Genomic DNA, 12,613 nt, shown 5'->3' with positions numbered 1-12,613 from the left:
TCATTCCATCCTTCCATCTCCTGTTCATTTCCCATTTCTTCTTGTCCCATCCACTTCTGACATATATCATCTTTGTCATCCTCTCTTCACGCATTCTTTCCATATGCCCAAACCATTTCATTGCACCTTCTTTAGTTCTCTCAACCATACTCTTCTTATTATCATACCTCTCTCCAATCCTGTCATTAGTAACTTGATCAACCCTTCTCACACCCCATATTGTCCTCATACATTTAATTTCCAACACATTTATTATCTTCCATACATTTTCATCTATAGTCCATGCCTTGCATCCATGCAAGACCGCTGAGAGTACTGTACTTTCAAACATACTGATTTTTTTTCTCTCAGAGAGTGACCTGTTTTTCACACATTCCTCAATGCCCTGTTTCCATCATCCCCCTCACCCATTTGAGATTTGCCTCAGCCTCCATGGTTTCAGTCATTGCCATTTCCACTTCCAATTGTCTAAAGCACTTCACTTCCTCTAAGTTTACTACATTTATGTTCACACATGAACAAACCTGTCTCTTTGCACAGATTAGAAATATGTGAAGTTAATGCTGAATTAAAAAATTAAAATGAAAAAAATAATTTTTTTTTACACAGGACACACTGTTATGTATATATGCTTTATAGTGATGGAGAAGACTGAAATTAAGAATATATTACAATTAGATGATTATTTTTCACTATCAGTATGAAAACTTGTAGTCATATATGAATGTAGATAATTCAGTCTAAATTGTTTACTTTTGATAGGTTCTTCCAAGCTCAGTAATATGTTAGTATTCTGTAATTTCATTACAGGCAGTTTTTTTAGATGAATTTTCCTTTCCAACCCTTTATCATCTCATGTTATATAATCCACATGGACTTCTTCCTTTAGATAGTGAATTTCCTGTGTAAGTTTTGCAAAATGGCTGCATAATTGCAAGTGAAATTTTGTTGGAATTATTCTCAAGTCTAGATCTTTAAATGTGCTAAAAAAGAAACATATCATTTTTCATCTTAATTTGCTCACGTTTACAGTGATTTCATATTTACCTTGTACATGCTGTAGTGTTTTTTTTAACTTACCTATATAGTTATTGCTAAACCTGATCAGCTACAGTGTAATCCAATTCCCCAACATGTTTGATCAGCCATTTGCATATTTGTAGGAGCTTCATTTTAGAAATGTAAGTGTAAGTAACAATCTCTTTTCATGAATACTGGCTGGATATGTGATGGATATGCATAACTGCTACTTGTCTTAAAGAGCTGAAAATCAGTTATCAAAGTACAGTGTCTCAGAAACTCAAATCCTACCTGAGATAGTGGGATTAAGTTGTGATTTGCTAGAGTCAGTTTATCTCTTGATTGATGGGTTCTTGAAAAACAGTGAGTGAGGAGGAAATGATTATTTGATATTTTTAATGTCTTATTAGATTAGGTGCATACTGCCTTTCAGAAAACCAAGAATGCAAGTTGAAAGCCCGTGGACATCAACTGGTTTTCAATTAGTACTGGACTGTGAAGAGAAGTTAATATGTCATTATTCTTTGCAGTTTTTTCAGCAAACAGTTTGAAGAAAACTTCCATATGTGTTTGGAGTTCCCAGGCCAGAACCGTTATATCATCTGCTTCCCTCTTATATGTTCACATATGCAAGCCTGTACACATGAGATCTGCCCAGAGGAGGTAAGGTATCAGTTTTATATTTTTGTCATATGGTGTATATTGAGTGTAGATTAGATGATGAGTTTTTCTGTATAGAGATATTATTTTATCATTTCCATCATCTCTTTGTAAATTTCCTTCACACAGTTATACTTAATTTTTAGTCTCATCGCAACTAAAGACATCATTTTTAAAAAGCCACACCTCCCATCTGGTTTTATTAAACCTCCAGGAGGTGTGCTTCATCTCACATTTTGCATCACTTAGATCCAGAAATACTCTGCTTTCTATTTACCTATCTCTGTCTCTGATGCCTGGACCCTATGGGAACACCCTCATGGGAGTGGCCACGGCAGTAGTCTCCATAATTGGTGAACTCCAGTTCAGCTTCTTATCCTTATGATATTGCTTTGATTTATTTTCTTTATATTCTGTTTGTATATATGGTTATTTCAGTTTGTGTAAAAACACATCAGTTGTCTTCTCTTGCTTGTGATATGCAGGTTTATTGCCTGACTAATGGTAGAAGGAAGTATTACCTCCCTAATGGTAGGAATATATATCTTAAGTTCTTATTTGTGACTGACCTATTTATTTTTGTGTCAAAAGTTGATAATAGTAAACCATACTTTTCTGGTCATTAGCGCATTTGTATTAAAGCCAGGGGAACATTTTAATATCTGTAAATGATATTCAAATGCTAATTCATGTGTGAGTGCAATTTTTAATTTCAAAATTTTTATGCAGCGTTACCACATACGTGAACGAAGTTTGTCTGTGGTCAACTTGTTTCTTGAAGAGATGGCAAAGGAAGCAAAAAATATAATTACTACCATTTGTGATGAACAGTGCATCCTATCAGATAAGGTAAAGTTGCCAGGTGTACAATATTTGTATAGTTTGTTTCTGTAGTTTTGCATTAAAGGAAAATGTTACAAAAGAAATATTAGGATGTAAAGAATATGAAGGAGGGAGTAAGTTGCAGATCTTGTGTCTGTATGTGTGTGTTTACTGTGGAAACAGGAAATCATGTATTTAGAAACGAAAGAAAACTGTTGTAGAATGAAATGCAAAAGCTCATTAACTAAAGAAGGAAGTATATTAGTTGCAGGTAAAAGATTAGAAAATGTGAAGATGGAAAATTGAAAAGCCAAAAGATGGTTGAACGATGCTGATAGGAGAGAAGTCTGTAAAGATGATAGTTGCCAGTAAATCTGCTAAAAAATGGGTATATTTGAGAATCAGCTGGATGATGCTGATAAGAAACAGTTCTTTAAGAAGTGCAGCAGCAGAATGACCAGAGGCTATAACAAAAAGCTGGGTGAAAAGTTAGTCTGAAAAGGTGTTATGAAGTACTCTTTTAAGGGTAGAATGGTGGATAATTGGAATACACTAACTGTGACAGTGAATGCTGTTAGTTTACAAAGGTTGAAAAGGCTACATGATGGCTTAGAAAGTTCAGGTGACAGGGCATCACTAGTTTAGAAATCTTTCTCCATTGTTTACAATTAGTTAAGTACAAATGATTGATAAGTGTTATTATTTGTAGTATACTGATAGAAAGTCAAAAGAGTACAACTTTCCAGATAGTACAAAGTGTTTTGTGTTTAATCCTTATTTGGTAACATCTGATGTCCACTATTATTTGTGTGCATGAGTAGGATGAGAGAGAGGCTAATGTTTTAGGAAGCAGACATTGCTCCTTGGAAACTTAATCTGATGGCAGGAAACATTGGGCCACAATTGTGGTGTGGAGCACTGTACTTTGTTGCACTACATTTGTGGCACAGGCCACCAGGTTTATGGAATAAGAATATGTGAAAAGATAATTGTTGCCATACAAGAATAAACAAGTAGGAAGGTAGAAGTTGTATGGACAGATGTAAAAGATACTAAACTTGGAAAGATAGAGAGAATTTGAGAATATGTGGCAGACAACCAGATTTTGAAGCAGTGTGAAAGTTACCTATGATCCATCAGTTAGGGAAGGGACACTCTTTTCTCATCCTTCATAGCTATGCTTTTATGGATGACAGGGGCTATATGGCCTGTTACCTAATAAATATCTTTTAACCTTTTATCTCTGTAAGTTTGTCAAGGTCTTTATGTATGAAGAATTTGTTCTTATTGATTCATCATTTGCATTCTGTTTATGAAGGTATTGGTGCCATTTTGATACTGTAACATAGACTCTATTTAATTTTTGCAGCTCCTTCCAAAGCATACAGTTCCTCTCTTGATTCATAAAAAGAAAGAGAAGAAAAAGAAAAAAGAAGACACTACAGAAGGGCGACCAGGATATGAGAGCCACAGGAAGACCAGAGAGGAACTGACCACGTAGGTTTTTATGTTCATTAATGTCTCCCGTGTTAGCGAGGAAGCGCAAGGAAACAGATGAAAGAATAACCCAACCAACCCACATATTTACGTATATACATACACATCCACACACCCACATATAGTATCATACCTATACATTTCAACCTATACATGTGCCCAAACCATTTCAAAACACCCTCTTCTGCTCTCTCAACCACACTCTTTTTATTACCACACATCCCTCTTACCCTTTCATTACTTACTCGATCAAACCACCTCACACCACATATTGTCCTCAGACATATCATTTCCAGCACATCCACCCTCCTCCACACAACTCTGTCTATAGCCCACACCTCGCTACCATATAACATTGTTGGAACCCCTTTTCCTTCAAACATACCCATTTTTGCTTTCCAAGATAATGTTCTCGACTTCCACACATTTTTCAATGCTCCCAAAACTTTCGCCCCCTCCCCCACCCTATGATTCACTTCCGCTTCCATGATTCCATCTGCTGCCAAATCTACTCCCAGATATATATGTGTGTGTGTATGAGTGGATGGGCCATTCTTCCTCTCTCGTGGCGCTACCTAGCTGATGCGGGAAACAGCAATTATGTATTATGATAGTAATGATGATAATGATAATGATGATGATGATAAATATATATGTACAAGGAAGTGATACATAGGTCAGAACTTGTACAGTGACTGAGTGATGGGTTGTCCAAATTGGTTTTCTTGTGATTTGGATGCAGAATAAGTTAAGATGATAGAGTGGGGATTTGAAAATGTTATGAAGGGAGACATTGATATTGTAAATACTGAGTGAGTAAATATCATATCAAAATTTTTTGTATGATAATTAAAAGAGTACATTCATGTGAATTTAATGGGAGGAGACACAAATGAAGATTGTTGAATGTTGAAAATGGAGCATATATATGAGACAGATGTAAGTAGAAACAATACCCTAAGATTCTCAAAAAGCATGTGAATGAGAACATTCATAGGTTTTCATAATGTTTAGCTGGAAGGGCTTGTAGAATATTGAGATTGATTTTCTGCATTCATTTTTCCAGAATGGATAAACTTCATATGGCACTGACAGAGCTCTGTTTTGCTATAAACTACTGCAGCCAGATTCAGGTGTGGGAATATACCTTTGCTCCTCGTGAGTACCTGTATCAACACCTTGAGCAAAGGTAATTGAAAGCTATTTCAAAATATTGTTTCTTGCCATTTTTGCCATTTTTGGTTGGTTAGCTGTTTAGATGATGTTTATTTTCTAATGTTCAATGAGTGGTTTTTACTTAACATGAATGTTACATAAGGTTATGTCTCTGCACTATTAAACCTATTACCCTAGCTTTTGTTCACATTTACTCTCAGTTTTCTCTTGTACAAATGGTTGTATTTTATGATAATCTATTTATATTAGTCCTTTATCAAATAGGATATCTATGTAGATACAGCATTGTCACATATTAACACAAGATAAGGACCACCAAGAGGTGTGTTAACTTGCATCATGTATTTGTATATTGAAGAGGGGATTAAGAACCAAAAGTTAAAAGATGCACACTGAAATGTGCTCTATTTGTGTTAAACTATAAAAAAAACATTCAGGTTTTCTATCTGGGAATGCTAACACCTTTGCAGTCCATGTTAATTAGAATTATAGGTGCTATTTTCCATTTGTTACTGCATTTACTCCTTTTGTGATCTATGTTATAGCAGATTTAAGTCATAATATTCAGCTAGGACCATGTTAACACATTTCTACTCAGTAGTAATGCAAATTTTGGGTGTAATTAAGGGTAGCAAGTTAAGAACATTTTCTGTAAACTGTTTTAATGTAAGAACCTGCGGTTCAACAAATAAAAGAATATTCCATTCACAAAAACATTATTCTTTAGATGCACTGTTATTTAGGTGCAAGCTGTTATGGGTACTTTGGATTTTCAGAAGTATGAGTATTTTCAGTGAATTATCTTTTTCAGGTTCACTAGGGCTCTTGTGGGCATGGTCATGCACAATCCTGACACTAATGAGATTGCTAAACCTTCTGAGCTTGTAGCTAGTGTCAAAACTTATATGAGTGTTCTACAGACAGTTGAATATTATGGTATGTAATTTTGATGAGTTTACTTTACAGTTTACACCTTTCTGTAGATTTTGGAATTTTTATGAGTATCTTTGTATTTAGTTGACTCAGTTACAACATTTTGGACAAAAAAAATTACATATGTCATTTAAACCTGAAATTACAGCAGAAGTACATTACTTATGATTTTTTTTCTTTTTTTATTTATTCTTATTTACTGATGACACAGTGCTGAAGGTAGATTCAAGGGTGGGACACAGTGAAAGGAGACCTTAGGACAGATATTATCTAACAGGAAATATGCTCCAGGATTCTGTTTGTGAGAGGGTTTTGGGAGTCAATCATCTTTAACCTGTCACCAGAGTCCTACATTAGGAGGATAGTAAAGAAGATAGATTGTCTGCTGGCAAATATCAGAACAGCTTTCAAGTATATGGATAAGGGTATATTTACCAGGCTGTTCATAACCTGCTTATGGCCAAAAACAAAATATGGTTCTCGGGTTTAGTCACCACAACTAAAGATGCACAAAGAGCTATTAGAGAATGTCCAGAGGAGGGGAAAGAGTTTTATAACTGAATTATATTATCTATTATATTTTATTTTACTTGATCACTGTTTCCTGCATCAGCAAGGTAGTGCCAGGAAAAAGATGAAAAAAGACCCATCCATTCGTATACACATGCATACATACACACCCATACACATACAATACATATACATACATACATATACATATACATATATACATACACATACACAGCCATATATCCATTCCCAGCACCACCCCATCCCACAGGAAACAGCCTACCTTGGATGAGAGAAGATTGAGGGGACATTGTATTGTATTGATAGTACAGAATGTTCAAGAGATGGGGGCCTCGTGTAGTTTTGTACTTGATTCTGCCACTAGAGCTCTGTCATCAGTAAAAAGTAGCTGACTCACCTCTCAGTTTCCCTTGCTGTCAGCATACTGTAGATCTGACCCTCACTACCCAGGCCATAAACAGATTAAACATTTGTGGTGACATCACACACCAGTATTCAGACTTGCACTTACTTAGAACTGCTCACCTTCCACCTTTCTTCTTGCTCTCATGCTTTATTTTCCTGATAAAAAAAGCCCTCTACCTATAGAGGCTTTCATCTCACACTTATATTTTTTTTTTTTTTTTTTTTTTTTTTTTTTATACCTCGTCGCTGTCTCCCGCGTTTGCGAGGTAGCGCAAGGAAACAGACGAAAGAAATGGCCCAACCCCCCCCATACACATGTACATACATACGTCCACACATGCAAACATACATACCTACACAGCTTTCCATGGTTTACCCCGGACGCTTCACATGCCTTGATTCAATCCACTGACAGCACGTCAACCCCTGTATACCACATCGCTCCAATTCACTCTATTCCTTGCCCTCCTTTCACCCTCCTGCATGTTCAGGCCCCGATCACACAAAATCCTTTTCACTCCATCTTTCCACCTCCAATTTGGTCTCCCTCTTCTCCTCGTTCCCTCCACCTCCGACACATATATCCTCTTGGTCAATCTTTCCTCACTCATTCTCTCCATGTGCCCAAACCACTTCAAAACACCCTCTTCTGCTCTCTCAACCACGCTCTTTTTATTTCCACACATCTCTCTTACCCTTACGTTACTTACTCGATCAAACCACCTCACACCACACATTGTCCTCAAACATCTCATTTCCAGCACATCCATCCTCCTGCGCACAACTCTATCCATAGCCCACGCCTCGCAACCATACAACATTGTTGGAACCACTATTCCTTCAAACATACCCATTTTTGCTTTCCGGGATAATGTTCTCGACTTCCACACATTTTTCAAGGCTCCCAAAATTTTTGCCCCCTCCCCCACCCTATGATCCACTTCCGCTTCCATGGTTCCATCCGCTGACAGATCCACTCCCAGATATCTAAAACACTTCACTTCCTCCAGTTTTTCTCCATTCAAACTCACCTTTTACAATATATCTCTGTCATTTTATTGTCATTTTATTATGCTTTCTGCAGAGCTGTAAATATTTCATACAAATCCCTATCTTTCTCCAAGGATTTCTCTCACAAACTTTCAAAGTAAACACATGGTCCACCTATCATCCACCACTTCTTAAGCCACATTGCTCCTGCCCAATTTGATGGTCTGTGCATACCGCTACTACCTATTCACCACTCTCCCATACAGCTGATCACATATTTATATATTCTTGTGTGTATATTTATATTGGAGTACCAGTGCAGTTATAAAAGAGTGAAAGAATTAAAGGAAGCTCTAAGTGATATGTTCTTATATTATTGCAATTTACCACAGTGCACATCGACATCACTAGAGTATTCAACAATGTCCTCCTGCAGCAGACTCAGCTTCAGGACAGCCATGGAGAAAAGACCATCACTGCACACTACAACTCATGGTACAGAGTCCTCTCTTTTTAGTGTATAACATACTTTAGTGCATATATCTTGAAGATATTGATGGATGTAGAAAGTAAGTAAAAATCAAAATTATGGAGTTACTTGTTCCCACATCCTGCCTTAAGATGCTGTTGCCAGGTACAGATGAACAGTGACCCCACTTGCTCACATCTGCTCCTCAGAAATTTTCCGGCTAAAAGTAAATTTTGGTATATAACTTAGCCATGAACCAACAAGAGAGAGCTGTGTTGAAAATGTGTAATAAGAATACACCCTCCTGCTTGTTCAGGCCCCAAGTGCTCAAAATCTTTTTCACATTCTTAAACTTGAGCAGTTTATGATGACTTTTTCTAATTTGTGTATCATATATAATATACTCAACATCCAGGCTAGATTGTGAAGATTAAGATCTAGCATTGGTAGTCTACCAGTCCCTCTCATACCTGTGTGGTCACAGACATAGTAGAGTAAATTTTCTTGGATACACTCTAACTTGTGACACCATGGAGTAGGATGTGGGTGGGGTATAGCTTTTTATGGTAATCTCTGGCTCCAACCTGTTAAACATGATGGCCTGAGATGGGATGTGCATAGATGAAGATATTGTTAATTTGTCCTTGACACTACTGCATTAAAGCAGGAATAGCTGTTGGTATAGATAAAAGTATACACATGTGGGGCCTGGATGTGGATAGGGAGCTGTGGTTTCAATGCATATATATATTTTTTTTTTCTTTTTTCGTACTATTTGCCATTTCCCACACCAGCAAGGTAGCGTTAGGAACGGACAACTGAGCCTTTGAGGGAAACCCTCACTTGGCCCCCTTCTTTGTTCCTTCTTTTGGAAAATCAAAAATGAGAGGGGAGGATTTCCAGCCCCCCGCTCCCTCCCCTTTTAGTCGCCTTCTGTGACATGCAGGAAATACATGGGAAGTAAGAGTTTTGGAAAGGGGCAAGTATGCAGTCTGTTGTGGGTGAGAGACCTTGGGAAGTGAGTCAGTTGTTGTTCGCTGATGATACAGCGCTGGTGGCTGATTCGGATGAGAAACTGCAGAAGCTGGTGACTGAGTTTGGTAAAGTGTGTGAAAGAAGAAAGCTAAGAGTAAATGTGAATAAAAGCAAGGATATTAGGTACAGTAGGGTTGAGGGACAAGTCAGTTGGGAGGTAAGTTTGAATGGAGGAGAACTGGAAGTGAAGTGTTTTAGATATCAGGGAATGGATTTGGCAGCGGATGGAACCATGGAAGCGGAAGTGAATCATAGGGTTGGGGAGGGGGCAAAAGTTCAGGGAGCGTTGAAAAATGTATGGAAGTCGAGGACGTTATCTTGGAAAGCAAAAATGGGTATGTTTGAAGGAATAGTGGTCCCAACAGTGTTATATGGTTGCGAGGTGTGGGCTATAGAGTTGTGCGGAGGAGGGTGGACGTGCTGGAAATGAGATGTTTGAGAACAATATGTGGTGTGAGTTGGTTTGATTGAGTAAGTAATGAAAGGGTAAGAGAGATGTGTGGAAATAAAAAGAGCGTGGTTGAGAGAGCAGAAGAGGGTGTTTTGAAGTGGTTTGGGCACATGGAGAGGATGAGTGAGGAAAGATTGACCAAGAGGATATATGTGTCGGAGGTGGAGGGAACAAGGAGAAGAGGGAGACCAAATTGGAGGTGGAAAGATGGAGTGAAAATGATTTTGTGTGATCGGGGCCTGAACATGCAGGAGGGTGAAAGGAGGGCAAGGAATAGAGTGAATTGGAGCGATGTGGTATACCGGGGTTGACGTGCTGTCAGTGGATTGAAGCAGGGCATGTGAAGCGTCTGGGGTAAACCATGGAAAGCTGTGTAGGTATGTATATTTGTGTGTGTGGACGTATGTATATACATGTGTATGGGGGGGGTTGGGCCATTTCTTTCGTCTGTTTCCTTGCGCTACCTCGCAAACGCGGGAGACAGCGACAAAGTATAATAAAAATAAATAAAATATATATATATATATATATATATATATATATATATATATATATATATATATATATATATATATATAGTAAAAGCTTTGCGGAAGATGAAAGCCGGCAAGGCAGCAGGTTTGGATGGTATTGCAGTGGAATTTATTAAAAAAGGGGGTGACTGTATTATTGACTGGTTGGTAAGGTTATTTAATGTATGTATGACTCATGGTGAGGTGCCTGAGGATTGGCGGAATGCGTGCATAGTGCCATTGTACAAAGGCAAAGGGGATAAGAGTGAGTGCTCAAATTACAGAGGTATAAGTTTGTTGAGTATTCCTGGGAATTTTTTTTTTTTTTTTTTTTTTTTTGCCGCGGTCTCCCGCGTTTGCGAGGTAGCGCAAGGAAACAGACGAAAGAAATGGCCCAACCCCCCCCATACACATGTATATACATACGTCCACACACGCAAATATACATACCTACACAGCTTTCCATGGTTTACCCCAGTCGCTTCACATGCCTTGATTCACTCCACTGACAGCACGTCAACCCCGGTATACCACATCGCTCCAATTCACTCTATTCCTTGCCCTCCTTTCACCCCCCTGCATGTTCAGGCCCCAATCACACAAAATCTTTTTCACTCCATCTTTCCACCTCCAATTTGGTCTCCCTCTTCTCCTCGTTCCCTCCACCTCCGACACATATATTCTCTTGGTCAATCTTTCCTCACTCATTCTCTCCATGTGCCCGAACCATTTCAAAACACCCTCTTCTGCTCTCTCAACCACGCTCTTTTTATTTCCACACATCTCTCTTACCCTTACGTTACTTACTCGATCAAACCACCTCACACCACACATTGTCCTCAAACATCTCATTTCCAGCACATCCATCCTCCTGCGCACAACTTTATCCATAGCCCACACCTCGCAACCATACAACATTGTTGGAACCACTATTCCTTCAAACATACCCATTTTTGCTTTCCGAGATAATGTTCTCGACTTCCACACATTCTTCAAGGCTCCCAGAATTTTCGCCCCCTCCCCCACCCTATGATCCACTTCCGCTTCCATGGTTCCATCCGCTGCCAGATCCACTCCCAGATATCTAAAACACTTCACTTCCTCCAGTTTTTCTCCATTCAAACTCACCTCCCAATTGACTTGACCCTCAACCCTATTGTACCTAATAACCTTGCTCTTATTCACATTTACTCTTAACTTTCTTCTTTCACACACTTTACCAAACTCAGTCACCAGCTTCTGCAGTTTCTCACATGAATCAGCCACCAGCGCTGTATCATCAGCGAACAACAACTGACTCACTTCCCTGTGTGGAAGTCGAGAACATTATCTCGGAAAGCAAAAATGGGTATGTTTGAAGGAATAGTGGTTCCAACAATGTTGTATGGTTGCGAGGCGTGGGCTATGGAGAGAGTTGTGCGCAGGAGGATGGATGTGCTGGAAATGAGATGTTTGAGGACAATGTGTGGTGTGAGGTGGTTTGATCGAGTAAGTAACGTAAGGGTAAGAGAGATGTGTGGAAATAAAAAGAGCGTGGTTGAGAGAGCAGAAGAGGGTGTTTTGAAATGGTTTGGGCACATGGAGAGAATGAGTGAGGAAAGATTGACCAAGAGGATATATGTGTCAGAGGTGGAGGGAACGAGAAGTGGGAGACCAAATTGGAGGTGGAAAGATGGAGTGAAAAAGATTTTGTGTGATCGGGGCCTGAACATGCAGGAGGGTGAAAGGAGGGCAAGGAATAGAGTGAATTGGATCAATGTGGTATACCGGGGTTGACGTGCTGTCAGTGGATTGAATCAGGGCATGTGAAGCGTCTGGGGTAAACCATGGAAAGCTGTGTAGGTATGTATATTTTGCGTGTATGGACGTATGTATATACATGTGTATGGGGATTGGTTGGGCCATTTCTTTCGTCTGTTTCCTTGCGCTACCTCGCAAACGCGGGAGACATATATATATATATATATATATATATATATATATATGCTTGTATGGGCATTTATGTATATGTATTGCGAATATGAGTGGATGGGCCATTATCCATCTGTTTCCTGGCACTACCTCTGACGTGGGAAACAGCGATTAAATATAATAATGATGAAGATATTATTT

General features: G+C 38.7%; 1 protein-coding gene across 3 annotated transcripts in view; it reads left to right on the top strand.

Moving 5' to 3' along the window:
- Hem (Nck associated protein 1 Hem) overlaps positions 1 to 12,613 on the top strand; it is a 59,383-nt gene that overhangs the window by 22,533 nt on the left and 24,237 nt on the right. For all 3 annotated transcript variants that reach the window (XM_071656173.1, XM_071656172.1, XM_071656171.1), the window contains exons 12-17: positions 1,551 to 1,683; positions 2,410 to 2,529; positions 3,872 to 3,999; positions 5,066 to 5,188; positions 5,987 to 6,111; positions 8,427 to 8,529. In XM_071656173.1, the coding sequence (XP_071512274.1) occupies positions 1,551 to 1,683; positions 2,410 to 2,529; positions 3,872 to 3,999; positions 5,066 to 5,188; positions 5,987 to 6,111; positions 8,427 to 8,529 (732 nt within the window). The remainder of the gene's footprint in view (positions 1 to 1,550; positions 1,684 to 2,409; positions 2,530 to 3,871; positions 4,000 to 5,065; positions 5,189 to 5,986; positions 6,112 to 8,426; positions 8,530 to 12,613) is intronic.

This window comes from Panulirus ornatus, chromosome 62 (assembly GCF_036320965.1).
Source record: "Panulirus ornatus isolate Po-2019 chromosome 62, ASM3632096v1, whole genome shotgun sequence".
NCBI lineage: Eukaryota > Metazoa > Arthropoda > Malacostraca > Decapoda > Palinuridae > Panulirus > Panulirus ornatus.
This window is presented reverse-complemented; position numbering and strand designations above follow the sequence as displayed.